This window comes from Panthera pardus, unplaced genomic scaffold (assembly GCF_024362965.1).
Source record: "Panthera pardus isolate Hobbes unplaced genomic scaffold, ASM2436296v1 HiC_scaffold_6, whole genome shotgun sequence".
Taxonomy (NCBI): Eukaryota; Metazoa; Chordata; class Mammalia; order Carnivora; family Felidae; genus Panthera; species Panthera pardus.
In genome coordinates, this window is record NW_026526991.1 from 62,990,241 (window position 1) to 63,017,506 (window position 27,266).

At 56.6% G+C, this 27,266-nt stretch overlaps 2 protein-coding genes across 2 annotated transcripts; one reads left to right on the forward strand and one right to left on the reverse strand.

Moving 5' to 3' along the window:
- Positions 1 to 3,238: 3,238 nt before the first annotated feature.
- LOC109249146 (keratin, type II cuticular Hb1-like) lies at positions 3,239 to 9,246 on the forward strand. The gene is made up of 9 exons (XM_019419442.2): positions 3,239 to 3,884; positions 4,626 to 4,834; positions 5,465 to 5,525; positions 6,488 to 6,583; positions 6,835 to 6,999; positions 7,271 to 7,396; positions 7,650 to 7,870; positions 8,021 to 8,052; positions 8,538 to 9,246. Exons 1-9 carry the CDS (start codon positions 3,324 to 3,326, stop codon positions 8,711 to 8,713), a joined length of 1,647 nt encoding a protein of 548 aa, XP_019274987.2. The 5' UTR covers positions 3,239 to 3,323; the 3' UTR covers positions 8,714 to 9,246.
- A 1,262-nt stretch (positions 9,247 to 10,508) lies between these two features.
- KRT7 (keratin 7) lies at positions 10,509 to 24,869 on the reverse strand. Its single transcript, XM_019419452.2, has 9 exons — positions 24,433 to 24,869; positions 22,762 to 22,973; positions 20,595 to 20,655; positions 19,293 to 19,388; positions 17,422 to 17,586; positions 16,323 to 16,448; positions 13,888 to 14,108; positions 11,248 to 11,282; positions 10,509 to 10,845 (listed from the first exon to the last, which is right to left on the reverse strand). Exons 1-9 carry the CDS (start codon positions 24,760 to 24,762, stop codon positions 10,679 to 10,681), a joined length of 1,413 nt encoding a protein of 470 aa, XP_019274997.1. The 5' UTR covers positions 24,763 to 24,869; the 3' UTR covers positions 10,509 to 10,678.
- Positions 24,870 to 27,266: the final 2,397 nt, after the last annotated feature.

Consider the following 27,266-nt stretch of genomic DNA (forward strand, 5'->3'; position numbering starts at 1 on the left):
GCCTCCTGGTCTCCCTTGCGCACGTAGGCACAATTAAGCTCCTGGAAACAATGCACAGGCAGTTCCTAGTTGTTGCAGAGATTTTCCAGGGGACTCTACCTCCCCCAGGCCAACCCTGGGAAATTTCCAATCCCATTTCCAGCCCTACAGAGCCGGTCATGGGCACAGATCCAGAAGTCAAGAGTTGGGGAACTAAGCTCTCCCTCTCACTCTAGCAAAACGTAGTATGTGACTTTGGGGAATTCTTTTATCTCGCTGGGCCTCTCTGTAAAGGAAGATCCAGAGAATCTCTGCCCTGTGGGTATCCCGGGGTATAAGGAAGAAAATGCCTTTCCATGGGTAGAAATAAAATATGAGCTTATTAACTGATGGATGGAGTACTGGATGCCCCTGAGGGCTGCTGCACGCAAACCCACTCACCGGCTTGATTCTGACAAGCTCATTCTCTGCAGTGGTCCCCAAAGTGACCTCCTCTTCCTACCTCCACAGGGAAAGGGGTTTGGATCAAGAGAAATTATCAGAGATTTGGCTAGTAGTGGAAGGAAGCAGACAGGACCCCAACATGACCTATCACCTCCCCGCCCCCAGGATGTCTGAAATATCCCTCTGACCCACATCTCTGATAGTACTTAACTTAAACGAGCATTACTCATTCTAAAGAGCTTGGTTTTGTTATTACTCTAATAGAATAAACTGACTGCCCGAGCTTGAGCTTCGATCCAGGACGGTGGGTGGAATTAGCAACATGCACCAATGAGTGTGAACGGTAGAGAAGAGGTGACGTCATTTCTTTGCACCCCTAGTAGCTAGCATAATTTTGGAATAGAGTTAAGCGCTCAGAACAGGTCCACAGGGTGGGTGGACAAGTAGGGATAGGGCCCCTATCTTCCGTTCATAAGGCAATGGGGAGAGGCTCTTAGCTGATATTTCAGCTTTTCTTCCCTTCCTGTGTCTGCCTGTCACTGCCTCTAATGCTGATAAAAGCACAAAGTGGGTTCACGAAGGAAGAAGTTTCCCAAGGCCAGACCTTCCCCCGCACCGACTCGATTCTTGTAGCCCCAGCACCTCCTGCGCGTGGTTAGGGCAGGGGACAGCTGTGATGCAGCAGGGTCACAGGCCAAGGTACAGGTGAAGGTGTAGCCAGAACTGTCTCTTCAAGTGATCCGGCGGGAGCTGGATTTGAGGACCCCATTAGGGGAGCTAAAGCAAGATGATCCACAGGTTATGGTGAGCTAGGTTAGAAGAGTTAAGGCCAGAGGGAGAGGAGAAGGATTCTGACCCCTCCTTCACTGCCCCTCCCTTTTATAAACGCGGCCTGGCCACGTGGAGTGGCCATTTTGTCACCTTAATGGGCTTGGGAGACTTTGCACCCATTTCTCCTCTTTCCCGGGGTCATGATATCGAGCTCCACACTGGGCTCCACGCTGAGCATGGAGGCGGCTAAAAATTCTATCACCCCCTCTGCCCCTCCACTTTCTCCCCACCCCCGCCGTCTCCCTCCCTCTCTCAAAATAAATAAGGGGCACCTGGGGGGCTCAGTCAGTCAAGGTCCAACTTCAGCTCAGGTCCCGATCTCCTGGTTCGTGGGTTCGAGCCCCTCATCGGGCTCTGTGCTGACAGCTCAGAGCCTGGAGCCCACTTCCAATTCTGTGGTCTCCCTCTGTCTTTCTGCCCCTCCCCCACTCGCACTCTGTCTCTCTCTCTCTCTCTCTCTCTCTCTCTCTCTAAAATAAATATGCATTGAAAAAAACCTTTTTTAATTAATAAATTAAAGAAATCCTCCATGCTTCAGGGTAAGTCCGTTTCTTCTTGTGAGGGAGACACCAAGGGAAGACGTGTCCAATACTACCATTCCCTGGAAAAAACTGGAGTAGAACTACCTGTACCGAAGCCGTCAGTAACACTACTGGCAACCCTAGCTAAAGCTGGGAGTGGAAGCATAAGACACTGGAGTTGGACCCCCACCTCCACCCCACCCCACCCCCCACCCCACCCCACCCCCCACCCAGAGGACAGCTCTAAGGTTAGGCAGAAGCCCTGCAAAGTCAAGTCTAGACCAAAGCGATTCAGACCCACAAGAGTGTTGGGAAAGACAGCAGAGGGGGCAGAGGGGGCAGAGGGGCACTCTCTAAAAATGGGTTGCCAGACAGCCCAACACCAGTCAGAGCTGGCCAGGAACACCTCTTGGGTTCCAGGATTTAATTACCCTTTGCATAATAACAACTTATATTTAAAAGCAAAGGAAGCTAAGGATGATTTGCATGCTTTTCTTTAATGCTGCCTGCTGAGTTCACATTCTAGTTTCCCCTGCTCATAATTGGACATATAATTAACTTCCATTATAATGGGCTATGGCTTTCTAGAATTGGTGGCCATGACCAAGCCCCAGTTGAGGGGAAGGTTTTGGATTGGGCCTATTTTTCTAAGAGCCCAAAGCCTAGAAGCCTGGGCTCCCTCCTAGGAGAAGAACGCAACCCTCACTGAGCCCCCAAAGACTCAGACCTCCGAGGGGCTGGCATGGAGGAGGGCTGGAAGCCTCCTTTCAGATTCTGAATCCCCTCCTCCATAGAGCTTTCTGCGCTTGACCTTAAGCCACTGGACCACTCTGAGCTCACCTTCCCAATCAGGTAAATGGGCACAATAATACTGACCTTGGAAGGATGCCCGAGGGTAAAGATAAAAAAATGCATCATAAAAGCCCTCACACACTGGAGGCACTCCTTTAATGCAACTGCCTGAACCGACCCCCAGGAGAGTGGAGAGGGGTACAGGAAGCAATGTGGGGGACTAGGGAGTGGGGGCCCCACACTTACTAGGAAAGGAGCCATGAGCTGAGTTCTGAGCAACAGAGAAGGGAAAGTTTTTGCCCAAAGGGACATAGGATGAATGGCAAAATAACAATGGTAGAATAAACAGAACAAGCAAATAAACAAACATTTATGGAGCTCTTATTAAGTGCTAGGTAGGGCCCTAAACGCTTTCCTGTCCATTACCTCCTTAGGTCCTCCCAAGAGCTTGCAGATGGGTACTATTTATTACTCCTAACTCGCACAAGAGGAAACTGAGGCTCCGAAAGGTTATTCACTTGTCCAAAGTCATGACAAGAATCTGTAAGACCGGCTTCAGAGACCCCTCCCCTTCGACGCACATACTCGCTCCCCCACCAGCCCCGGAATGGAGCCCGTGAAGATCCAGCGCCTCCGGGACCCAGTCCCAGCCGAGGGGCGCAGAGGGGGGCGCCCCGAGGCCGCGGCGCACGGCCCGCAAAGGTGACCAGGCGTTTCCCGGCCCCATAAAGCTCGGGCGGGAGGTGAAGCCGTTTTATGGAGGCGGCCGGCGGCCCGGCCCGCTTTGATTCCCGCCTCGACGAGGCGCGCGGGCCGACCTCCAAGCTCGTAAACGCGTTGGCCGCGCGCTCCCGCCGGCCCAGTGGGCCGCGATATAAGGCGCAGCGCGGGCCCCAGGCTCCAGCCACCCGCCGCCGCCGCCACCGCCGCACCATGTCCTGCCTCTCCAACGGCCTCGCCGCCCCCTGCGGGGTCCGCGCCTTCAGCTGCGCCTCGGCCTGCGGGCCCCGGCCCGGCCGCTGCTGCATCACCGCCGCCCCCTACCGCGGCATCTCCTGCTACCGCGGCCTCACCGGCGGCTTCGGAAGCCACAGCGTCTGCGGCGGCTTCCGCGCCGGCTCCTGCGGCCGCACCTTCGGCTACCGCTCCGGCGGCGTGTGCGGTCCCAGCCCGCCCTGCATCACCAGCGTGTCCGTCAACGAGAGCCTCCTCACGCCCCTCAACCTGGAGATCGACCCCAATGCGCAGTGCGTGAAGCACGAGGAGAAGGAGCAGATCAAGTGTCTCAACAGCAGGTTCGCTGCCTTCATCGACAAGGTGGGTGTCCTTGATCACACCCTTCCGGAGCCCTCGATTCCTGGGCTAGGCTGAAGACAGTCAGGGGCAGGAGACAGGAGGTCCAGGTGAGCTCCCGCTCTCATGGACGAAATGGACACACACCCAGGCCACATGAGGACCAAGGACATCAGGATACAGAGCGGAGGCTCCTGATTTGATAGTGTTGCCATTATACGCAACCTCTGTCCAGACAGGCAGGTCCCCACGGAGACACAAGGACAGGCTTGGAACTGGCCTGTCAGAGGAAGAGGGCAGAACATGCACACACACAGACACCAAAATGGACACAAGAAATAGGAAGAGGCCCGCAGGGTGAGCCAGTGGGTGGCTGTCCTTGATCACACCCTTCCTGTAGCCCACCCATGCTCAGCACTCAGGCTGGGCACTGAGACAGGGGGAGCCAGAGGCCAACCGGAGACCTCTACCTGCCTCCAGAATACACATGCCACCTGGACTCACCAGGTCTGGAGAACTCCCTTTACCTGAGAGCAGACGCTGACCTTGCCCAGCCCCTTGCTCCCATCCCTGAGTGAGAAAATCCAGACAGAGATCACAGGAGGGAAATCCAGGAGTCACCTTGTCTCCCACTGCCCATCTCTGCCAAGCTCTGCTGAGCTCCGGGGTTGGGAGTTTGCCCCTAAAGCAATCACCCCAGCCCCACCCCAAATTGGCTTCGGGACACCAAGAGCCGTCTGACCCCTCCCCACACCCTGAATGCAGGTGCGCTTCCTGGAGCAGCAGAACAAGCTTCTGGAGACCAAGTGGCAGTTCTACCAGAACCGCAAGTGCTGCGAGAGCAACCTGGAGCCCCTGTTCGAGGGCTACATCGAGACGCTGAGGCGGGAGGCCGAGTGCGTGGAGGCCGACAGCGGGAGGCTGGCCTCGGAGCTCAACCACGTGCAGGAGGTGCTGGAGGGCTACAAGAAGAAGTGAGTGCGGCCCGGAGGATAGTCTCAAGAAACGAAATGGGATGAAGTCAGAGCAGGATAGATTTGGGCTACAGCACCAGAGGAACTTTCCAGTAGGAAGAAGACAGTGACCGGGAGCCTGATGAGGGAGACTTTTCTTTTCCCGGTTGGGAGTTTAAACCCCGGAGAGACTGGGAGGGGCTCCAGCTACCTCATCAGCGTGGGTTTATTTCCTTAATTCAACAAACGTTTATTGACATCTACTCGATGCTGCAGGTGCTGTGTTAGGCCCTGAGCGGGGAGGCAAGGGGGGGAACCAGAACTAGTGTGGGGTTCCTGCCCCCACCCCCGCCGGGAGTTACAGCCCAGAAACAGAGAGAAAGCCTACAAAACTGCACGCGTGCGCCCACATCAGGAATGAGAGTCCCTAAAACAGGAAGAGCATTGGGTGACGGAGTGGATTGAGAGCCCCAAAGAATGGGATGGACAGATCCCTTCTAGTCCAACACTCTGTGATTCTGTGACTACCTCCAAAAGATCCAGTTCCTGGAATATGTTTGTCTGGGCCTTCATTCTCTCTTTTTTTCCCCCCTCTTCAAAGCCCAGACTATTAAAGTTCTGGCCACTGAAACTTGTGCCCTTTGTCTCCAGGTATGAAGAGGAGGTGGCACTAAGGGCCACCGCCGAGAATGAATTTGTGGCCCTGAAGAAGGCGAGTGACTCCAGAATACTTGTCCCACAACTCAGAAAGCAGGGCAGAGGCAGGAGGGAGCACTCAGGAATTCAGAGAGGCTGAGCGACTCCCCCAGAATCGCCTAGCGCAACCCCTCCCCTATTTCCTTCCCCCCCCCAGCACCCCAGCACTCCCCAGGTGGCCCCGGACATTGGAGTACATACACTGCCTGCTTCAAGCAGGGCACCCTATTCCTCCATCGGAGGTAACCCCCATCTGGCCGATGGCTTCCCGCATCTTTCTGCCCTGTGCCTGCCAGAGAGCAGGCATTGCTAAATACTGTGGATGAAAGAGCACACCAATGCTAGGGGATGGCCACATCCTGAGGCCGCCAACAGCTGTGAAGTGCTGGCGTGAACGGTGTATCGTCCCTCACCTCTTAGACTTGATTCGCCACAAATGCCATCATGTGGACTCCCACCAGGTCCTTGCAACCACCTCCATAGGAGGAAGGCAAGGGTTGCTGTGAGGAAAGTGAGGCACAGAGGTCAAGGGTCTTACCCTGAGTTGCCCTGGCTTGGAAGAGGCAGAATTGATCCCTAAGACCTCTTCTTCTGACCACAGATCTAGATTTCTTTCCATGAGGTGTCAGGGCAGAAAGGGCTGGGGCATCATTAGAGCCGACCCATTTTGCTGCAGAGCCTAAGTTTCAGTGATAATGCAAGGTGTGGATTCTGGAGTTTTCTTTTGGGTAGGTAGCGGAGAAAGTGCCTGGAAACCTCATAATCCCACTCCCTTCCCCAAACCTGCTTCTGAGCCCTCTGACTGTAGAAAGGACTTCAACAAGGCCATGATACGAGGCACTAGGATGAGCAGCTAAGGAAGGTCTCCAGGGAGTTTGTCCAGCCTGATGGGGTGCCCTCCTGGGAGCGGGGGGCAGCGGGGGGGAAGCCCTGTGTTGCCTTTCCAGTAAGACTCCTTTGACACCCTCTCCCCTTCAGGACGTGGACTGTGCCTACCTCCGCAAGTCAGACCTGGAGGCCAACGCAGAGGCCCTGACTGAGGAGATCAACTTCCTGCGGCGCCTGTATGAGGAGGTGAGGGGCCGTGGTCCAAATGGAAAAGAAGCAGCCAGCCTAGAAGAGGGGGCTGGGGCTTGGGACTGACCAGGGATCCCTGGGCAGTCGGGGGAGGGGGGGTTGGCCAGGGATTTGGGCTGGGGCAAGGGGGCTGCAGTCCATGAGGCTGTAGTGGGAACTGGGGTGGAGACCAGGTAAGGGCTGAGATGACTGGGTCCACACTGTGGTGGGTGAGGCTGTGGTGTAAACAGGTTCCCCACCATCTGCAGGAGATCCGCGTTCTCCATGCCCACATCTCAGACACCTCGGTCATCGTCAAGATGGACAACAGCCGGGACCTGAACATGGACTGCATTGTGGCCGAGATCAAGGCTCAGTACGACGACATCGCCAGCCGCAGCCGGGCTGAGGCCGAGTCCTGGTACCGCAGCAAGGTGAGGGGCACAGGACACCTGTCTCTTAGACATGGCAGCACGAGGGAAGCCAAGTATTTATTAAGAAGGCCTCTTTTTCTGGAGTTTCTGATCCCGTGGGATAGTAACAGAATGCCACACAGCTCTCAAGTTATAATCGCTGGGCAGGGCTGCCATGTATAGTTGCACAGGCTGAGCACTGTACAACCTCCCGACCATCTGTGGTGTCTGAATGGGAGGGAAACTGCATCCTGAGCTCAGGAGCACCTCTGCTTCCCCCCCCCCCCCCCAGTGCGAGGAGATGAAGGCCACGGTGATCCGGCACGGGGAGACCCTGCGCCGCACCAAGGAGGAGATCAACGAGCTGAACCGCATGATCCAGAGGCTGACCGCCGAGGTCGAGAATGCCAAGTGTCAGGTACGGGTCGCCTGGGGCCTCCCCAGGGCCACACAGGCAGTGTGTGCCCCGACTGGCTCTCACCATTCATGATCCAGCCCATTTGCATGGCTCATGTCCCTGGTTGTGGTCCCTCAGGGGGACTCCATTAATGAAGGGGAGAGGCCTGTTCTTGGGGTGTCCCCAGCTGGGGGAGGGGAGAGACTGGACACATGAGGGAAATGGACCGAGACACCCAGGACCATAACCCATTCTGTTCTCTCCTGGGCTCCAGAACACCAAGCTGGAGACCGCGGTGACCCAGGCTGAGCAGCAGGGCGAGGCGGCCCTGAGCGACGCCCGCTGCAAGCTGGCCGAGCTGGAGGCCGCCCTGCAGAAGGCCAAGCAGGACATGGCCTGCCTGGTCAAGGAGTACCAGGAGGTGATGAACTCCAAGCTGGGCCTGGACATCGAGATCGCCACCTACAGGCGGCTGCTGGAGGGCGAGGAGCAGAGGTGAGAACCACACCCGTGGGGAGAATATGTCTTCAGTCTCCCCCACACTGTGCTTTGAGCCAGGAACATATTTGCATATCATTTGCATCTAATTTGCATCCAGATTATGTGGGGGTCAGAACTAATTTTTGTCTCTGCTCTCCCCACAAGGTTGTGTGAAGGCGTTGGTGCTATAAATGTCTGTAAGTAATCTACGCTGTGGGTTCTGAACTGAGGGCTTGGGGTTCCTCTGGGCAAACTTTTTCTTCAAGGGCCAGATATTAAGGCTTGTGAGCCATCCAGACTCTGTCTCAACTCCTGGACTCTGTCACTGCAATGTGAAAGCGGCTACAGCCATAAGCAATACCTAAGGAGTACATATGGCTTGCTTCCGATAAAACTTTATTTACAAATATAGGAGGCCAACACAGGCCATAGTTTGAAACCCTGAAAGGAAGGAGGGAGTGTGGCAGTGAATGATTATGAGTTAAAAAACTATTTCTGCCCACAGGGAGGGCCTGGGAGCACGGTTTATCAAGGACACTTGCAGCCTGAATGCAGGAAAGAGTGCCCAGGGGTGAAGGTGTTGGGGAGAAGGGGGGAAGAGAGGAATAGAAATGAAGGGGGGCGCTCTGAGCAAGAGCCAGTAGACCTCGCACAGGGACTAAGCCCTTCTCTCCTCCCGCAGGCGTCAGCAGCTCCCGGGGCGGGGTCGTCTGCGGGGACCTCTGCGTGTCCGGCTCGCGGCCAGTGACCGGCAGCGCGTGCAGCGCCCCCTGCAGCGGGAACCTGGCGGTGAGCACCGGAATGTGCGCGCCCTGCGGCCAGAAGTGCAGCGGCAGCTCCTTGGTGCGGTTCGCGTAGCGCCTCCCGCCGTGTAAATACTCGGCTCTCACCCCTACCTCCAGCGGCGGGTCCCGGAGCAGCCCTAGCCCTGGGGCTTGAAGCGGAAGGGCTTGGAGAACCTGCGGGCCTGACCCGTCCACCCTGCAACCTTATCTTCTTGCAACTTCTCCGCCTTCTCCCCCTCCTTCGCTCTTGCTCTTGGGGAGGGGGGCGGATTCCTTCCGGAGAGGGCCGGCCTCCCTGCCCAGCTGGCCCCAGGAGTCTAAATGCCTGCCTTCCAAGCAGCCTTAGGCAGGGAGCCAATCCTGACCTGCTCGGGCTGCTCTGGGAGCTGGCCTGGCACAAAAACCTGTGGCTTCTAAGGCACAGATTGGTCCCAGGTCCCCTGGGCTGTGGACGTGCCTCTATTCCACTGGGCCTCCCCTGCCTTCCAAACCCTGGCAGTGACTGAGGCCTCGGCTTCACAAGGACATCTCTTGGCGGCCGCCTGGGCTCCCTCCCCTTCGTGCTTAGTGTCCACATTGCCAATAAAGCTCATGGATCATACATAATGCTCTCAGAAAAGCTCCTGTCTGTGCCTACACATGGGGACGTCCAGCCCGGTTTGGGCCCCTCAGAGGCTGACGGAGAAGCTGTTCACAGCCAAAGGGGAAAGAGGACTATCTGGGAGGCACCCTGCCCGAGTGCCACATTCACACTTCCTGAAGGCTGCAGAGGGCTGGCCGTTAGCCCCAAATACCCAGACAGCGTGAGAAAGAGCTGGAAGCAAAGGGAGAGAAAGGCAACCAGGAGGAGACAGCCAGGAGGGGCAGGGCCCGGCTCTCCTGACACCTGTAGGAGGGCACCTTATCACTCACGGCGGGACACCAACAGTCCACTTCCCCCACTCCCTGTCCCACCCCCACCTCAATATATGAAAATTCCTGACCGTGGCATCGAATATAGACTCCTCCTCCCCCAGAAACCAACACTCTCTTGATAGCCCCCCCATATACACCGCCATCACCCCCCAGGTGTCCTAGACACAAGAGACCTCCCCACTACCCCCTCCCCACCATCCATCATATGTGCTGTTGCAGGAACAGATATCCCCATAGACCCTAAAAACACCCCCACATGTGTACAGACACACAGACCCCCGACCCCAGACACAGAGATGCTCTTATGGAGCAGCTGACACACAGATGCCCCTCCCCCCACCAGGGAGCCAGATACACACACAAGCCACCGCCCAGGCACAGAGCCTCCTGCCAGGGGGTCCAGATTCTGGGACTCCTAACCCCTCCCCCTCCCAAACACACACAGGCCTCCTCCCACTGCCATCATCACCCGCACAGAATCCCAGACCCAGAGAGCCCGTCCAGGACCTGAGGGCCGGGCAGACCCAGCACCAGCAAGGGCCAAGGGCGCGAGCTGGCTGGTGCATCTGAAACCCAGGCCTGCGGCAGCTGAATGTCTGGGCCTTCTCACAGCAAGGAATGAACTCTGGCAGCACAGGGCATGGGGGTGGGGGTGTGCAAACAGCCCTCCACTCTCCCAGCAGGAGAAGGCTTCAACGCCCACTTCCTGGCAGAGCCAGACTTCCTGGGATGTTTCTGGGCTTCAGGAGAGGAGCTGGACTCAGTCCCAGCCCTGGGAGGAGGCCAAGGCCTCACACCGGCTAAGAGCCACGCCCCTCAGAGCACCACCACCAGGTCACCAGTGTGCTTTCCCAGTCACCTGCACAAGTGGCTTCTCCGTGTTCACAGCAGACGCCATCCTCTCTGGGGCCCCTTCCTCCCCATGCCTCCCCAACCAGCTGATGAAGCCAGGATCCCAGGGGCCAGGATGGGGCTCACCCTGGCTTCCGAAAGGCTGCTTTATTGGAAGCTATTCTGACATCACTTTTCAGACTGCCTGGCCCTCTTGGGACCCGTGATGGGAGTCCTCCTGTGACCTTGGGGGGGAGGGGGGGCAGGGCTGTGGGTCTCCACACAGCAGAGCTCATTTTCGGACGCTCCTGTGGGTGGTGGCTGAGGTCCTGGTGGAATAGGACTTGATGGCCCCGGGCCCTCCGCCGCTCGAAAAGCTCAGGGCATTGCTGCCCATGGTTCCCCTGAAGGCCAGCCCGGCCAGCCCGCTGCCACCTCCACCGGTGGAGTTCACCACGGCTGTGAGAGAAAGGAGAGAAACGGGAGGAGGGCTCATCAGCACCGGCCCACCACCTGAGGCCCCACCCCTCACTCCACCCTCCCCTCCTGCAGTACCTGCCCCTCCCCCTCCCCACTGCCTGACCCCACCCCCCACCACCCTCTTCCAGCAGGCCCAGAAGGAGCCTGGGACCATGCAAGGGACAATGCACCACGGGTTTCCCCCGCCCCACTCTGCCCTCTTGCAGGGCTTCCCTGGGCCATTGAGCCCGACTGGCTGGGAGCCTCAGGGCACCTGCTAAAAGCTGGTGAGGGAAAGAAGCTCCTGTCCCAGACAAGGCCAGGCCCTCAAGCCCATGTGCTATCCTGTAAGACCCAATCTAGCCCGGACAGCGCAGGAAATGGCCACAGCCAAGGACTTACAGATGTTCACAGCTCCTACTCCATCTCCGGCCAACCTGGGGGCAGAGGAGAGAGACCTGTGAGAGTGACTCTTTCCTCAGAGCTGGAGGAAGCAGTCCCAGGCCCCTCCATCCAGGCACCAGGCAGGACCGGTATTCCTTCCTCTGTCCCCACTGCGGAAGGCTACGTGACCTTGGGCAATGTCTCAGAGCCTCCATTTTCTCACTTCTAAACTGGGGTCAACTTAGTCCCAACCTCAGACTTGTTTGTGAAGGCTTAATAATATCATTTACCTAGAGCCCTGGGCACACAGGACTCGGTGGATGGGAACTGTTATTATTTATGAAGACAGCTGCCTCCCCTAACCAAATCATAAAATCCTCAAAGCGGGTTGTGGCTTATTGATTCTTGGATCTCTGGCCCCTTGTGTGAAGTCTGACATGTAGTAATTGCTCAGTCTGTATTGAAATAATTAGTGAATTGGAGATTTCACAAGGGTCGCTGAGGCAGGGACGGAGGACGGAGCAGAAGGTGGTCGGGATGGCTTTAAGCAGCCTATACTGGAAATAGAAAAGCCAAGGGAGACAGCTGGACGATGTGTTTGTTTTGTGACTCACTCCATTGTCACCAAGCCCTTGGCCTTAGGGTTGAGTTTACTCTGCAGTGGGGAGGGGAGACCTCACTTTGGTAGAAGGAGTGAGGAGAGCCCAGCTGGCCTCATCACCCCCAAGTCCAGGAAGGGGGCGGAGCAAAGGCCAAGTTCAAGAAAAGGATATGCCAGGAAGCTTCCAGGCCCCTTGCTCAACTGGGCCCTTCAAGCGCTGGGAGTTGCTAACAGTTGTGGGTGGGGAGGGAAGCCAGGTTGCAATTAGGCAGTGATTTCATGAAACAGTTTCTGGTGCCATGCCTGAAGAACTCAGAAGGAAGAGACCTGAATGTCTAAGACTAGCGATTCGTGTGATTTTTCTTTTCTCATCCTAACTAAATATTTGTTTTTGTGCAATTGTGTATTTGTAACTCTGTATTCTTAAAAGAAGGCACCCCAAAGTACATGAGTTCCTAAGACCACAAATCCTAGACCTGCCCCTGGGAAGAGTCGAGGGGTTAAGGGATAAACAAAAACAAAAAAAACAAGGAGTCCCTCTCCATGTCTCCTAAGAGTGGAGAGAGGACCGTTTCCTCTCAGAGAACCAGGATCTAAGCCCCGATGGTAGCAACCGACACTGAGATTAGGCTTTCAAGGGGGCACGTTTCCACTCTCCACGTAACCTTGGCCATGTCACTCACCATCCCTGACCTTCAGCCTGCTCGTCTGCCCACGGAAGGAAAAGGATCAGGCCCCATTCTAAGGGTCCCCACCTCTGGCTATATGAGGAAAAGAGACCCACGGTATGTGTTCCCAAGAGAGTGCTGTCCCTGCTCCTGTGGTGGAGAAGGGTGCAGAGACAGGCATCATAGCTGGGAGAGTTGGGCTCTGGAGGTGCCCTGTGCCCCAGATCAGCTGCTCTCTCTTCCCAGAGGCCTTTGGTGTTCAATTCCTCTTCCCACAAAGCCTGGGTGCCAACCCAGGTAGGTTACGGGTCAACTGTAATGGCAGAGACCCTTCCTCCTCTCCTTCCCCGACTCATATCCTTAACCATGCTTCTTCTCTTCCTCTTCCCTGCCTCCAGGCACTCTACCCTAGCACTCTCTCATTCTCCAATTCCTTCCTCTCCATTCCATTCATCCTCCAGCCTCTCTCTCCAGCCCCTCCAGAATAATGCTCCCAAAAGAAAAAGTTTGTGTAAATTCAGCATTTTACCAATGCAAGTGAGTGGTCTCTAGGTACTTCCTCTGCAAATGTTTGGTCTTCTCGGCCCATGTACAAGCTCCCCAAGGGCAGAAGCGCGTCTTACATATTACTTATCTCCGTGCTGGCTTCCAATAAGGCAAGCCATGATGAGTCCTACTTCCAAGACTTGGCCCACGCTGTTCCCTCTCACCCTCTCCAAACCCTAGCCTTCGCCCAAGGCACAACTCTAAAGCCTTGCAAATTGACTGAATGAATCGACCAACCCATCAAGGTGAGAACGAAGGCCCAACTTCACGGACATAGGTTCCAAGTCTTTCACGAAGAATTCCTGTAACACTAACCCAGCCCGGCCTGCTCTCTGGCAGCAGGTATGCAAATATCTCGGGGACCCCATGACATTCAGTCAATATCCTGTGACTTGGCACTCAATTATGCAGTGAGAAGCACCCTGGCATCATGGACGAGGCTTGGACCAGGAATCAGCAGAGCGTGACTGCACACCTGACTTGCCCCCTCAAGTCATAAAACCGAACCGCAGTTTCCCCTCGGTAAACTAGAAACAGTACCTGCCCTGCTTACCTGAATGTGTTGTGAGGGTCAAATAAGATGACCCTGGCCACACATATGAAGTGGCTGTTATTATTCCAACTTTCTCATTGAGCATTACACCACGTGGTCTTTCCTACTGCCAGGTCATCTCATCAGGGGCAAAGAAGCAAGCATCAGCTATACCCTCCCTGCACTTCCCGCCCCCCGCCCCGTGCCTTGCAGAAAAGAGTACACAGGAAATGTCTGCGGACGAATGAATGGCAAGCCCCAGTCCCCACTGAGCCCCAGAAGGATCCCCTTCCTGGCCTCTGTGACCTCACCGGCTCTCCTCGCCCTCCAGCAGCTTGCGGTAGGTGGCAATCTCGATGTCCAGAGCTATCTTGACGTTCATGAGCTCCTGGTACTCTCGCAGCTGCCGGGCCATGTCCTGCTTGGCCCGCTGCAGGGCGGCCTCCAGCTCCTCCTTCTTGGCACGCGCATCCTTGAGGGCCAGCTCCCCATGTTCTTCGGCTTCTGCAATGGCAGCCTCCAGCTTGGCACACTTTAAGCGATAGTGCAGCTGTGAGCTGGGGGACAGGCCTCGCCAGTCACTGCCTCCCTGCCTCCCCGGCCAGCTCCAGGGCAACTCACTCACAGTGGCTTTCCTGGCACCAGCCTACTCCCCCAGCACCCGGGAATCCCAAGGATTAAATACATGGGCTCTGTCAGGGCGCCTGGGTGACTCAGTCTTGTTGCGCGTCTGACTTCGGCTCAGGTCATGATCTCACAGTTTGTGAGTTCGAGCCCCACATCGGGCTCTCTGCGGACAGCTCAGGGCATGGAGCCTGCTTCGGAATCTGTGTCTCCCTCTCTCACTCTGCCCCACCCCTGCTCATGCTCTGTCTCTCTGTCTCTCTCTCTGAAATAAGTAAACGTTAAAAAATTTTTAGAAAATAATAAATGCTATTAGGATTTACACGTGCCCATCCCCCCAGTCCCCAGCTGGAGGAGATCCAAAGCCACAGGATCTTCGTTGAGTCCCCAAATTTCAGGCAGCTGGCAAGAACAAAAACCATCTTCAAAACAGGCCCAGAAACAGGGGGACTTGGAGCAGAGAGACACTGCTTGGAACCCCAGACCTAAAATGTCTGATCAACAGCCCCCCTGGTTTTGGCCAGGTTGGTCGGATCCACAATGGATCCAAGCGACAGATGCCACTTCTGGCCCAGCATGAATGAACATTCCTTCTGTTTGCAGCTAGTCCTTGCCCCAGGAACCTATCTAGTCCTGGGCCTCCTCTCGTGCAGCTCAGAGAGCTGCCACTCCCTCCCCTACCCAGCAGCCCAGCACTCGCCCTGCCTCTTACCGGCCACTCCCTGCCTCGGACCCTCCCTTGTCTCCAGTGAGCTCTGCCTCCCTGCCAGCCTTCCCCATCCTCTGATCCTCCCGGGAGACCCTCTCATGTCCACACTGGTGCCCCCTTGGTCAGGGCCATACCGCCCCCTCTGGGCCCCTCGATGGTGGTCACCCCAACTCCAGGGCCTGGCTCTGCCCTGTTGGACAAGAGGAGAACCAGATGTGGCAGGGTTTGGGAAACCACCACACGTTATTCCTGGCCTGGAAGCCGCCTTGCTTCACCAGTGATGCACAGTCCTGCATCTGTGCCAGGAGGCAGCCTCCACCCTCAGGTGAAGTGGCCTTCAGGGCTCCAAGGGGTGGGCATGTCTGGGTAAATCACCCGCACATCCCATCCCCCCCAGCTCAGCTGGAAATGAGCTCTCTGGAGCTGCAGCACCGATTACCTCCCCTGCCTCCCCACTGCAGACACCTGCTGAGGCTTCGATGCCCTGTCTATCCCCACACCTTGGCCAGGGCCTGGACCCCACCCCCGTCCACCGGCTCCTCAACATCTGCCCCTTGCCGGCTACACATCCTCCCTTTAGCCTGTCATCATGGGAAGCCTCTGCCCCAGCCCGTGCTGAGAAGGAGCAGTGAGTCAGACAAATAGGGTCCTGCTCTCCAGGCATTATTTATATTTCAGTGAGGGTAGGGGACTGCCAACTACTTAATTAATAAGACAGAAAACTTCAGATAGTGATAGATGCTTCAGGAAGCTTCAGACACATTGCTGACAGAGTGGCTGGTGGTTGAGGAAGCCACCTCTGAAAAGAGGACTTATGTCCAAGACCCCAGGGATGACGAAGAGGTGGCCACGTGCTGAGCTAGGAGAGCCACGTTCCACGCGGAGGGAACACCAAGTGCAAAGGCCCTGAAGCCTGAACGTGTCTGGCGAACACAAGATACAAGAAGCAGGCTAGTGTGGCTGGAGCACGGTGAGAGGCAGTGGTAGGAAGTGAGGGACAGGACCTTGTGAGCCACACTAAGGGTATCTGCTGGCCTGGGTCCCATGAATCCCTGCAGATTGCAAGCTCCCAGGTACAGCACGTTGCACCTGGAGAGAGGTGCAAGGAGAGTACCAATTTGGTAACGAATTTGGTAACGAATGATGGTTTTTCTCGGGCTGGGAAGTCTGAGGCTCCCTCCACAGGCTCTGTGCCCAGCTAGGACTCTTCTCCTCCCTTTGGCCTGAGCCAGGACCTGGCCATGAACATTCTCTCCTGGAGATCTCACAAGGGCCCTCGAGATCTCACGGGCTCGTGAGACTTGAGCTGCACCAGCTTCGGGCTGGGAGAGCCTCCTGCTCCCCATTCTCAGATGGCTGCCCTTCACGCGCCCCAAGAAACAGGAAGGAGCAGGGAGGAGGGCTTGTTCCCACCTGGTTCTTAATGCTGTCGATCTCAGCCTGCAGCCTCTGGATGGCACGGCTCATCTCTGCAATCTCATTCCGGGTATTCCGGAGGTCGTCCCTGTGCTTCCCAGCCTGGGCCTGGAGGGTCTCAAACTGGAGGGCCACACAGAGATGTACGGTGAGGGGGTGGTCAGCGATTACAGGGAACTCATCTTTTGTCCCATCCACTGAAGGCCCAAGGTTCTGAGTGATAAAACCTCCTAGCTTATCTTCCCAGGAAGCCACGGTCTGACCCCCAGCAATCTTCACGCCCTGCCAGCAAGCAGGGGGGTATAGCAGAGGTTTGCTTTCCTCCCAGTCAGGACAGGAAGGGCGAGGAGGGCTCCCTGGGGCCCACCGCCATTGGTCCTGGGCCTCCACCCATCCCCATCATGTCCCAAGTGCCAGAGAATCACTAGAAGTCTGAGATCCTCACCCGTTAAACAAACCCCTATTAAAAACACACTTATTAAAAACATCAGCACCACCCATTTTACAGATGGGAAGAATGAGTCCTGGAGAGTGGGAGCCACTGCCCAAGGATCACACGGCAAGTCTGAACCCAGGTCACCTTGTTGGCATGCCTGTGCTCTCACCTATGTCCCACGGATGATTCCCTATCTCAGCAGAGACATCCCTCTGCTGCTCTTACATGCTGCCTCAGGCTCCCTCTTCTAGAACACTGGTTTACCCCAGCACACTCCCTCAGCACCTGCACAGTCAGCCGCCCTGCCTCCACACGGCATGTGCAATGATTAAACCTCCCCGGTCTGGAAGCCTAGGGCCCAGGATCTAGTCCCTACTCTTGCATCTACTAGCTGTGTGGAGTTAGGCAAATTACTTAACCTCTCTGTGCTTCAGGTTCCTCTGCCCTGTCCCCCCATCAGGCTGGGATCTCTTCCTGGGGAGGGACTTGGCCTTCACATCTTCTTCTTCCCAAGGCACTGGAGAGTACCTTAGACTTAACACTGGTGCCTGCCAGGACAGTGGGACCCAGGCCCAGAGGCTTGGAGACAGGTGAGGAGTAAGGGAAGCTGACACCGAGGATCCTGCCAGGAAGGAAAGAGTACCCTCAGCAGCCTCACACCTTGGTCTGGTACCAGGCCTCGGCCTCAGCCCGGCTGCGGCTGGTGATTTCCTCGTACTGGGCCTTGACCTCGGCGATGATGCCATCCAGGTCCAGGGAGCGGCTGTTGTCCATGGACAGGACCACGGACGTGTCCGAGATCTGGGACTGCAACTCTGCCAACTCCTGCCGGGACCAGACAGAATGTCAGGACTTGGGGCATGACCCCACCCTGTTCCCACAACCCATCCTGGGACCCCCCCACTGCCACACTAGAGGAAGGCAAAGGGAGAAGAGGGAGAGGAAGGCAAAGTGGGTGTGGGTCACCAGGCAGCGAGGGGACACAGACCCAGCACGTGCTAAATAGTCCGCCCACCCGTGGCAACCCAGAGAGCCCATTAGTAACTTCTCAACAAAAGAGTCTGGTGGGATCACAGCCAATAGAGAAGCGACAGAATGTGGTCAACGGTAATGTCTCCTTCTGGGAGCTCTGCTGTGGCAGGAGCTCGGTCATGAAGTGGATCACTAGGGGGTGTGGGTAAAATAAAATATCCCACCCAATAACGGAACTCTCTCCAGCCTTCAAAACGGATGATATGGCTGTACTTATAGCTATGGTACACCATTACATGAAAAAAAAATACACTCCTGTTTTTATTTAAAATACATATGTCTAGGGGCGCCTGGGTGGCTCAGTCAGTTGGGCGTCTGACTTCGGCTCAGGTCATGATCTCCCAGTTCGTGAGTTTGAGCCCCACGTCGGGCTCCATGCTGACCACTCAGAGCCTGGAGTCTGCTTTGGATTCTGTGTCTCCCTGTCTTTATGCCCCTCCCCTGCTCGTGCTCTGTCTCTCTCTGTCTCAAAAATAAATAAAAACATTAAAAAATAAAAATAAAATGAAATATATATTTCTGTATCTCTCTGTGTGTATAGGCACAGTTCGCAAAGTCTGAGAAGGTAGGTACCAAGATGATAAGAGCACAGATAAATGACCTGTTTTGTGCTTTACTCAATTTTCTGGATTTTTGGCCATGAGCATGTACTTCTTTCATGATGAGAGGAAAATAATTAACTACACATATACGTATACGTAGGCACGCATGCGTACATAGACGTACATATATATAACATGCAACAGACGTATGAAGGGCTGCACAGAGATCAGAATGCCCGAAGGAAACCCCAAGGAGCCAGCCCCTGCATTAACACACGTGGAAATTCACTGAGGGGCTAATGGAGGCTGGACGTTCACAAAAGCTAGACTGAAAGGAGTTGAGAAGTGGTCTATAATTAACCTCATATATAATAAAGTCGCAGACCAGCCCTGCCAGATGACTGGCCATCCTATCTTCTGCTGAAGGCCAGAGATTCTCACTGATAGGAATGGAGAGTTTCTAAATCCCCAAGTGGAAAAAGAATTGAAAGCCCATGGCAGGGGAAGAAGGAGAGAATGAGACCACAGGGGTAGACAGTGGCCTGTTCTTGGGGGCCACCCATCCAGTCCCTCCGGGCGTAAACTCCTAGGCACCACAGTCTCTCCTGACTCAGGACCCCCTGCCCACCCCACCCAGCCCACCTCTGAACTCCATCACAGCCCAGGATTCCCTAGACATTCTCCTGGTTCCTTCCAACCCCTCCCAACACCCCTCCTAACAAATGGTCATCCCATGTTTCTAGAAGGCCAATCCTAACTGACCCCACCCTGCTCTGCTACCCTCAGCCCCTCCTAAACTCCCTGCCCACCATGGATTCCTGAATCCAGAAAAGTTAAAGAAGAGGATAAGTCCTACACACACACTCAACACACACCAAGACGGCCCAGAGGCAGGGGGTAAACCCCTTGATTAAGACATGGAAGACATGACACGTCTCCCATATCCAAGGTCCTTACCGTCTCATAGAGGGTCTTGAAGAAGTTGATCTCGTCATTCAGGGCATCCAACTTGGCCTCCAACTCCACCTTATTCATGTAGGCAGTGTCCACGTCCTGGGGGGCGAGGAGGGGGGGGGGTGGCAAGAAGGGGTAGAGAGACACCATGGCTTCATACACGGACCATTTAGCCGGGATGGGAGCAAGCCAGCTCTGTCCAACCCACAGGGTCAAACACCAGGGCACTGCCAAGAAACATAGCAGTTCTCCAGGCCGTGTGACCTGGCCACAGGACGTCTCCTCTACTGGGCCCTCCCAGGCTGCGTGAGGAACATCATTTCCATGCATCATTCCAGGCACCATACCGGTGTCTGCCTTCCCGGCACCAGAAGCCCAAAGCAGCCCCCAGCCCCAAACCTAGCACTCTCCCAGCTCCTGACTGGTGGTTTGGACACAGCCCTGGCTCTACCACCTACTAGCCATGTGACTTTGCACAAACCACCTCAACTCCGTGAGCCTCAACTTCTTATGAAATAGAAGAGCACAAAATCATCTAGACTCCAAGATAAGGCTCGTAGATGTGGAGGACCTCCAGCCTAAACGCAGCTTAGGTGACTGTGATACAGGTAAGCCACAGGTAACAGTGCAAGCCCAGGTGACACTGGGGAGCCACACATTCCTGTGCCCAAACTCCCGTGGGTAAGGCTCGCTTTTATTCATCCCCAAAGCTCCTAAATCTTGAAAGGCCCAGCACCCTGGGGTAGGTTGTCTTCACGTGGGTGGGCCGTGAACACAGTTGCCCAGAGAGTGGACTGAATCAGGATCTGAAATCAAGCCCTTGTAAGATATTCCTAAGGCCTTCTAACCTTGGCTTGCACTTCTCCAGGGACAGGGAGATCGCTCTGCCTCAGGCAGCCCGTCGCATTCCTTCAGCAAATATTTCAGCCCTGCCATTTGCCAACCTTTGTCTGTCATGAAAAGTTCTGACTGTGATAGAGCACTTCCCTATTTGGGCTTGAAATCTCCCCTTCTAACCTCCATCTTTTGGTCTTAGCTCTAACCCCTCGAGGCCAAAAACAAGTCTAGTGACTCACCAGACGTGCACACAAACACATACACAAGTACACAGGACGGACTGTGCTATGAGGCCCTGGCTTCCAGATCTGTCCTTTTCCAGGCTCATCACTCCCTTCTTCCAGTACTCAGGCCAGACTTTGGCCACAGGTCCCTACTGGCTGGCTGCTCAGGTGAGAGGGCCACGTGGTCCCCTGGCCCATGTGTTTTCAGACAATGCCCCCCACACCAGCCTGTCTGCCCCCTCACCTTTTTCAGCACCACGAACTCATTCTCAGCAGCCGTGCGACGGTTAATTTCATCTTCGTACCTGCAGGAGAAGGAGGGTGTGTGGTGTGGGTGCAGCTTTGCCTCTGTCCCCCCTCCTCTCCAGGTGTGGAACTCTGCCCTGCATTGGCTTCACCCCTCCTTAATGACACGCCTGGGAAATTGGGTGTCAGCTGTGAAACCAAATGTCCCTGACTTTCCCTTATAGCTATTCCTAAGGCTAGGAATCTCCACGCAGGATGAAAGGAGGGAGAGGAGGAAATGTATATAAAGTAAAGGACAAAAACTGCACAATCTAGGAGCAAAAAAGCAATAGTCATAGCCATGCTTAGGGACCCTTTAAATGGGGCCTGCGCTGTTAGGTGCTTCCCACGGATTAGCTCACTTAACCCTCACGACAACCCTGTAACAATGGTACCACGATCAGCAGGAGGCACAGAGCGGGACATAATCTGTCCAGTCACTAAGCTGCTAAGTGGCAAAGCCCAGACTTAAACCCAGGCAGTCTGACTCCAGGCCCATGCCCTAACCACTGCCTAATCCCACCCTCAGGAGGCAAAGAAGGAGCCTGAAGCGGAGGCAATTTATGAAATCAGGAAGAGGGTGCAGCCAAGTTCTGGGGAAGAACCAGGCCCCAGCTAGGTGGTCTGGCGCCAACCCTACTCCCACAGGGCAACCCCCCCATCCCTCCTTGTTCCAAGAGGCCAGCCCCACCCATAGGAGGACACTGGCAATTCAGGACACAGAGCAAGAGAGCACTGGAGCCTGACCCAGCATTTATTTGGAAACTTTTTAAAAAAGGTGTCAGAAACCGGAACTCAGCAGGGCCCGAGGGCTACAGGAGGGCAGCAGGGCAGCTATGATGGGGAGCAAGCAGGCCCCTCCAGGAGCCCAGACCCCCAGCGCCCCGCTCCCTGAGGTTCTATAGAATAGTTGTGGAAATATCCTGAAGGCCATCTGTTCACTCTTGCCTCAGCACCATGCCACTGAGAGCAGAGGGCGCACAAATCGGAGCTCACTGGGCCCTTCCATGTGCCCTTTCCAGGCCTCCCTGGGCCCCAGTCCTGAGCTCAACCTGGCATGTAGGCTCTGGAGTGAGGGTATATGTCAGCGCGTGCAAATACACACACACACACACACACACACACACACACACACACATGACAACAGAGGCTTGCTGGTTGCCCTGCACCTGTCTGTCTCCACCTGCTGTGGGATTATTGCTGTTGACTGTCGCTCTAGGCTGTCGCTCTAGGGAAGTAGGGGAGTGGGCACCCTCCACAGAGGCCTTTTTGTTTGTTCTACCTCCGGTCACAGCCAGTGGCCCTGCTCGGCTTAGTCATGCACCTCCAGGGCAGAGCACAGAACTCACTCACTACTCCCAGCACCACTGGGCAAGTATGCTAGGGTGGGGCCCAGCCCAAGCCTCTGGCTTCGGTTTCCATTCGGTGACAAAAGAGAATTCAGTGGGCACCTCAAAGGCTTGTCCTTAAACCCCCAGTCTTCCAGGTCCCTGCAAGCCCTGCCCACCGCCGACCCCCCCGCCCCCGCCCCACCACAGCCTCCTCTCTGGTTCCTGCGCTGACCAGAGCCACCCCTCAGCCTCTGCAACCCTCCCATGGCTCACAACGATCCCTCCCTCTCCTTGCTTCTTTCAGCCCCAAGTCGGCTCTGTGTCTCCTCCTGGGAGTCAGGGGCCCGACATTCAAGTCCCAGCTCTCCCAGTGACCTGCCACATGATCTCCATCAGGACCCTGAATCTCTCTGGTGTCTAACTCCTCACCGAAACAGAGGAGCTTTTCTAGAACATTCTGTGAGGGTCGCACACGTTCTGAAGCACACCAGTCACAGGACACCTCTGTCCTACCCTCTCCTGGAGCCTTGGTCAGGCACCCAGAGAGAACAGCGCGGGTCAGGGCTGAGCGGGGATATTTCCCTGGGAGTAAGTTGGAAACAGCCCCCAGGAACAAAGAGAGGAACGAAGAGACAGGGAATGTGTCGGTCAAAGCCTTCCCTTCAAGGGTTGCTGTACTGAGCGGCTACACACTTGACCCCTAAGCCCAGAGAAGGCCTGCTGAGGATCAGCCGATGACGGGTGCACGCCCCCACCCCCCGCCCCAACCAGGGCACACCACACTGGGGTCAGTACTTGTTCTTGAAGTCTTCTACCGCGTCCTGCACGTTCCGCAGCTCCACCTCCAGGCGGCCTCCTTCGAGCTGCAGCCCCTCAAGCTGCCTCCGCAGGCCAGCAATGTGCGTCTCAAAGATGCTGGGGAGGCCACTGCTCTTGGCCGACCTCTGCTCCTGCAGCAGGGTCCACTTGGTCTCTAGCAGCTTATTCTGCTGTTCCAGAAACCGCACCTGAGAGTAAAACAGAGGAGGAAGCTCATGAGGGGCAGGCCGTGCTGCCCACACTGGGCTTGGGAGGGTCTCTGCCCACCCCACACAGCCCAGGCTCCCACGGGCCGTTCCCCCAGCCAGGGACCCCAGCCCTTGGTCCCCTCCTCCAGGGCTCTCTGTCTTACGTGTCTTAAAGCCTGACCCAGGGGTCAGGGCTACCCGGTCACCAAGGTGTCCCCTCCCACCTATGTTCCCTGCCACACTACAGATGATCTTTCCCCCCACCGTCCCTGAAGGGTTGCCCCCTCCCTGTCTGTCCTGGGCCACCTCCCTCAGTATCCTCTCTCTGCCTCCCCTTTCTTCCAAGATCTCAGGACAGGGTACTACAAAATGAGCACCTACTAGATGCTCAGCTTGGGGTCCAAAAGTCCCCTTGGATGCTTCCAGTGTGCCTGGGAGTGGGAAGCAACCTCCCCAAAACTAGCAACTCGGAGCAGCAGGACCTGGGGGGCTACAGACAGAAAGGTAGAACCGCTCAACAGCAGGGGAGGATTCCGGGCCTGGGGAGGCTTCAGGAGAACCTTAAGGACGTATACTTGTGAATGATGAAGGAGAGGGCATGGGGGCGGGGAAAGGAGAGAACTACAGCCAAACAAGGGAGGGAAGGTCTGGTCTATACCCGGGAGGCAGGAGGCCCTGGCCAGAGGGGTCCAGCTAGGCTAGCCCTTAGTTCCTGATCCAGCCCTACATCGCTCCCTTCCTAGACCCTCCAGTCAAGTCTGCTCCTCTCCTTGCCAACGATCACTCTCTCTCCCCCACTCCCTCCCCCAACCCAGTGGGACCCAAACAGCCAGGAAAAAACGCTTCCAAATGGCCCTTCCCCAGGGCCTCTCAGTGTGCTCCCCACCCCCACGGGGGGGCCCAAATGGGCTCTCTCCAAGGGCCTCCCTTCCACCACCAAAGGGAGTCTGGAGGACCGGGTAAGTGGGCAGGTACGTCAGGGAGCCTCCCTCCCTCCCTCCAGCCCTTGATTTTCAGCATCTGCCCCAGCAGAAGCAGTAGGAGGAGGGAGGACCTCCTCAGCTGGGAACAGTGTATCACCCCTACCCCATCTCTGACGCCACACAGCCCCCTCTCAGAGAAACTCCTGGCCCTGGCCTCTGGAGCTCCCCACCTGAATCAGCCCAAGAAGCCAGCAGCCCACTCACAGACGCGCCAGCGCCGCCAGCCGCGGCTGCCTGACAGACTCAAGCACACATCCTGGGAAGAAAACGCAGGGCGCTTTGGGCAGCTCTCTGGAAGAGGAGGCTTGGAGACTGAAGGGGAAAAACAGCCACAGGCTTCACGAGAAAGAGAAAGGTTTCCGATAGTGGCGGAAAGAGAACACGCCAGGCCTCCGGGCGCCTGGCCCGCGCGCGGGCTGGGCTGGGGTGGCTGCTGTGGCCCGGAGCGTGGCTTGGGGCCGGGTACGGCGACTCACCTTGTCGATGAAGGAGGCGAACTTGTTGTTGAGGGTCTTGATCTGCTCGCGCTCCTCCTGGCGCACCTGCTGGATGGTGGGGTCGATGTCCATCCGCAGCGGGACCAGCAGGCTCTGATTGATGGTGACTTCGCGGATGCCGGCGCCCACCGGGCCCCCGTGGGTGGAGCGCACGGGCACACGCGCCCGCGTGGTGCCCAGGCCGTAGAGGCTGCTGCTGCTGAAGGCACCGCCGCCGGGGCGCACGGAGCTCAGGCGCACCTGGGCGCCGCGACCCGGGAAGGCGGCGGAGCGCGAGCTGAAGACCTGGGAGCTTAAGTGGATGGACATGTTGGCTGGACCGGGCTGGACCTAGCGGCGGGCGCGAGGGAGCCGAACTCTCTGACCTCCCGAGGCCGGGTCGCTTTTATCCGCTAGGCTCCGGTGGCGGATCGGCTTACACAGGTAGGGGCGGGGCTGGCCGCCGGCCACCCTTCGCTGCCCGCCGGGCCCCTCCCCGGGCCACGCTTCCGCTCTCCGCCCTGGCCGGGCTTTGGGGCCCAAGCCGGAAGCTCCCAAGTGGGGCGCAGGGCCATAGACCCCCAGAGCCCCGGATGCGGGCTGACCTACAGAGTGGCAGGAGGGAGACCGCCGTCTGAGCAGATCTGAAACAAGTTCAGTGTTCCGGGAGGAGGCTTGGGCAAGATTCCTGAGGCCAGAGCAGAGAGATCAAGCCGTAAAAGACTGGGGGAAGGGGTGGGCAAAAAGTTCTAGTCCGGGAGTCAGCCCCCAGCTCCCCACCCCAGGCATTCCAGAAAGGCATTCCCTGACAGCCTCCAACCCCCAAGTTCAGTTCCTCCTTGAGGGATCAGCTCAGTTCTTGAGTAATCTGACCCCAAGGTGCCCTGGCCTGGCTGGTTTCCCCGGCAAGTCCACCATATAGAAAGTAGGCCAAGTGGGGCACGACCCCTCTTCTGGTCCCTCTCCTCACTCCAGTGGGCACCTGAAGCCCAGAGACACTGTGGGAATGGTCCCCTTGGGGCCGGGCTTCCCCCTACCCCTAAGTCACTTTCCTATCCACTTATTTTGTCCCTGGAGAGGAAGGGGACACCTGCGTGTAGTTGGGACACTTTGTGGATGTCTACACTTCTGTGTGTACAGACCTGCAGGCCACTGGGCTTCTCTGTGTGCTCACCTGAGACGTGTGTGTGTGTGTGTGTGTGTGTGTGTGTGTGTGTGTCTCAACGTTCCTGTACAGGTGGAAGTCTGTCTTCAGCATGTGGCAGGGTGTCTGTGGACACACAATTGCACACTTCTATAGGCAGGTCTGTGAGCGTGCTTGTTTGTGTTTGCACGCAAACACTCCTCCCCATCTTCCACTGCTGCCATTTTCCTGTTTAAAGGTCCCCCGCTCTCATCGTGTCGCCCACCAAACAAGTCCCAGCAGCGTCAGACCCAGCCCAAGTTGGGGAGAAACACGGCGCTGGAACAGGGGGCACTGGACAGAGACGGCTCCAGAGGCTTCGTTTCTCGGAGCCTCCAGCCACGCTTGCCACGCACCCTCTGTACGGCCCCGCCCTCATTCTCCCCAGACCCGGTTCAGCTAGAGGGGCCACCTAAGGAGCCTTTGGAAGAGACAGCTGACAGGCCTCCAGCCCCTCCCCAGTGAGCCCACCAGCTTGTCACCTCAGACCAAGCCCTCGGGGCCATCCTGGGTGGAGGAGGGTGGGAATGGAATGTCCTTCCTGCTTTTCACTTCAGTTAGATAAGGATTTCCAGTGAAGCTGACCTTGCAGCAGCCCCTACTCAGCCCCTCTCAGTAGAGGCTCACGCCCCCCGCCCTCCCTCTCCTCTGTGTTGGTGTTGGGACAGCTCAGGCCAGAGGCAGAGGGATGCCCAGGGAGACCTCCGGTTGACTCTGCTATGGGGTGTGTGTGTGTGTATGTCTGGGAGAGAGAGTCGTAACCTGGAAGCTGTAGTTTGAAGAACACACAGAATTCCTGGCCTTGTGATATTTGCCGTCGTGGGGAGCCCACTCGCCCCCAGCCCCCACCCCCAAGCAGGCTAAAGAGACCAACTGTTTCCTTTCCACACGCTCACACACATACCCTGTCACTCATACACACACAGATACACACACACACACACACACACACACACACACACACACTCCCGCTTCCTTACCCCTCAAGGTTCATTCTCAACTCTTTTTCCCCCGCTACCTCCCACCCCAGGCTCCTACCCCTCGGCCCCCACCTATGGTCTGCAACCCTTCCTGCCCCCTCCCACCTGCAGCCCCCACGGGACCTGCTCCCAGCCACCCTTGCACTTCTCCCGTAGAGCCTGGCCTGAGAGATCTTTGCAAACCAGAACACTGCCGGTGACCTGCCTCGTGACCTTGGATAAGTCACTGCCCCTCCCTGAGCATGGTTTCTACACCAGAGAAGAAACCCCAGCGTTCCATGGCAAGAGGGAGCTGGGAGGACATTCAAAGAAGGCTTGGCGGATCCACCCCTCAGCCTCCCCAACCCCTCCCTGAAGTATTCCCAGCAGCTCCAGCCCTGCCCACCTGTCTCCCCCCACCTCTGCATCTCCAGGCCGGCACCGCAAGCGCACTCCGTGCCAGGCTGCACACATAAGCACCCTCTGGACGGCTTCCTGAGGAGCCGTCCACACCGAGAGGCTGCCGAGCGCATTCCGGCCTACACGAGTGCACAGCACGGCGGGCCATCTGAACGGAGTCTCCCACCGCAGCCCATGGCTCTGCCGGCTTCACAGACCTTCCTTAGGACATTTGGGGCAGAATCTTAAGACAAGATAATCCCCGAAGCCTTTCCTAGTCGGCCCTTCCCTGC

What these genes read in the sequence shown, in the direction of transcription:
- LOC109249146 (XM_019419442.2), top strand. Translation starts at nt 3,324, where the DNA reads ATGGAGGCGGCCGGCGGCCCGGCCCGCTTTGATTCCCGCCTCGACGAG. An exon ending in AATTTGTGGCCCTGAAGAAG is followed by an intron (nt 5,526 to 6,487) that starts GCGAGTGACTCC and finishes TCTCCCCTTCAG; the next exon opens with GACGTGGACTGTGCCTACCT. An exon ending in CTGGAGGGCGAGGAGCAGAG is followed by an intron (nt 7,871 to 8,020) that starts GTGAGAACCACA and finishes TCTCCCCACAAG; the next exon opens with GTTGTGTGAAGGCGTTGGTG.
- KRT7 (XM_019419452.2), bottom strand. Translation starts at nt 24,762, where the DNA reads ATGTCCATCCACTTAAGCTCCCAGGTCTTCAGCTCGCGCTCCGCCGCC. An exon ending in GTAGAAGACTTCAAGAACAA is followed by an intron (nt 20,656 to 22,761) that starts GTACTGACCCCA and finishes CTTCTCCTGCAG; the next exon opens with GTACGAAGATGAAATTAACC. An exon ending in TCGACAGCATTAAGAACCAG is followed by an intron (nt 14,109 to 16,322) that starts GTGGGAACAAGC and finishes TATCGCTTAAAG; the next exon opens with TGTGCCAAGCTGGAGGCTGC.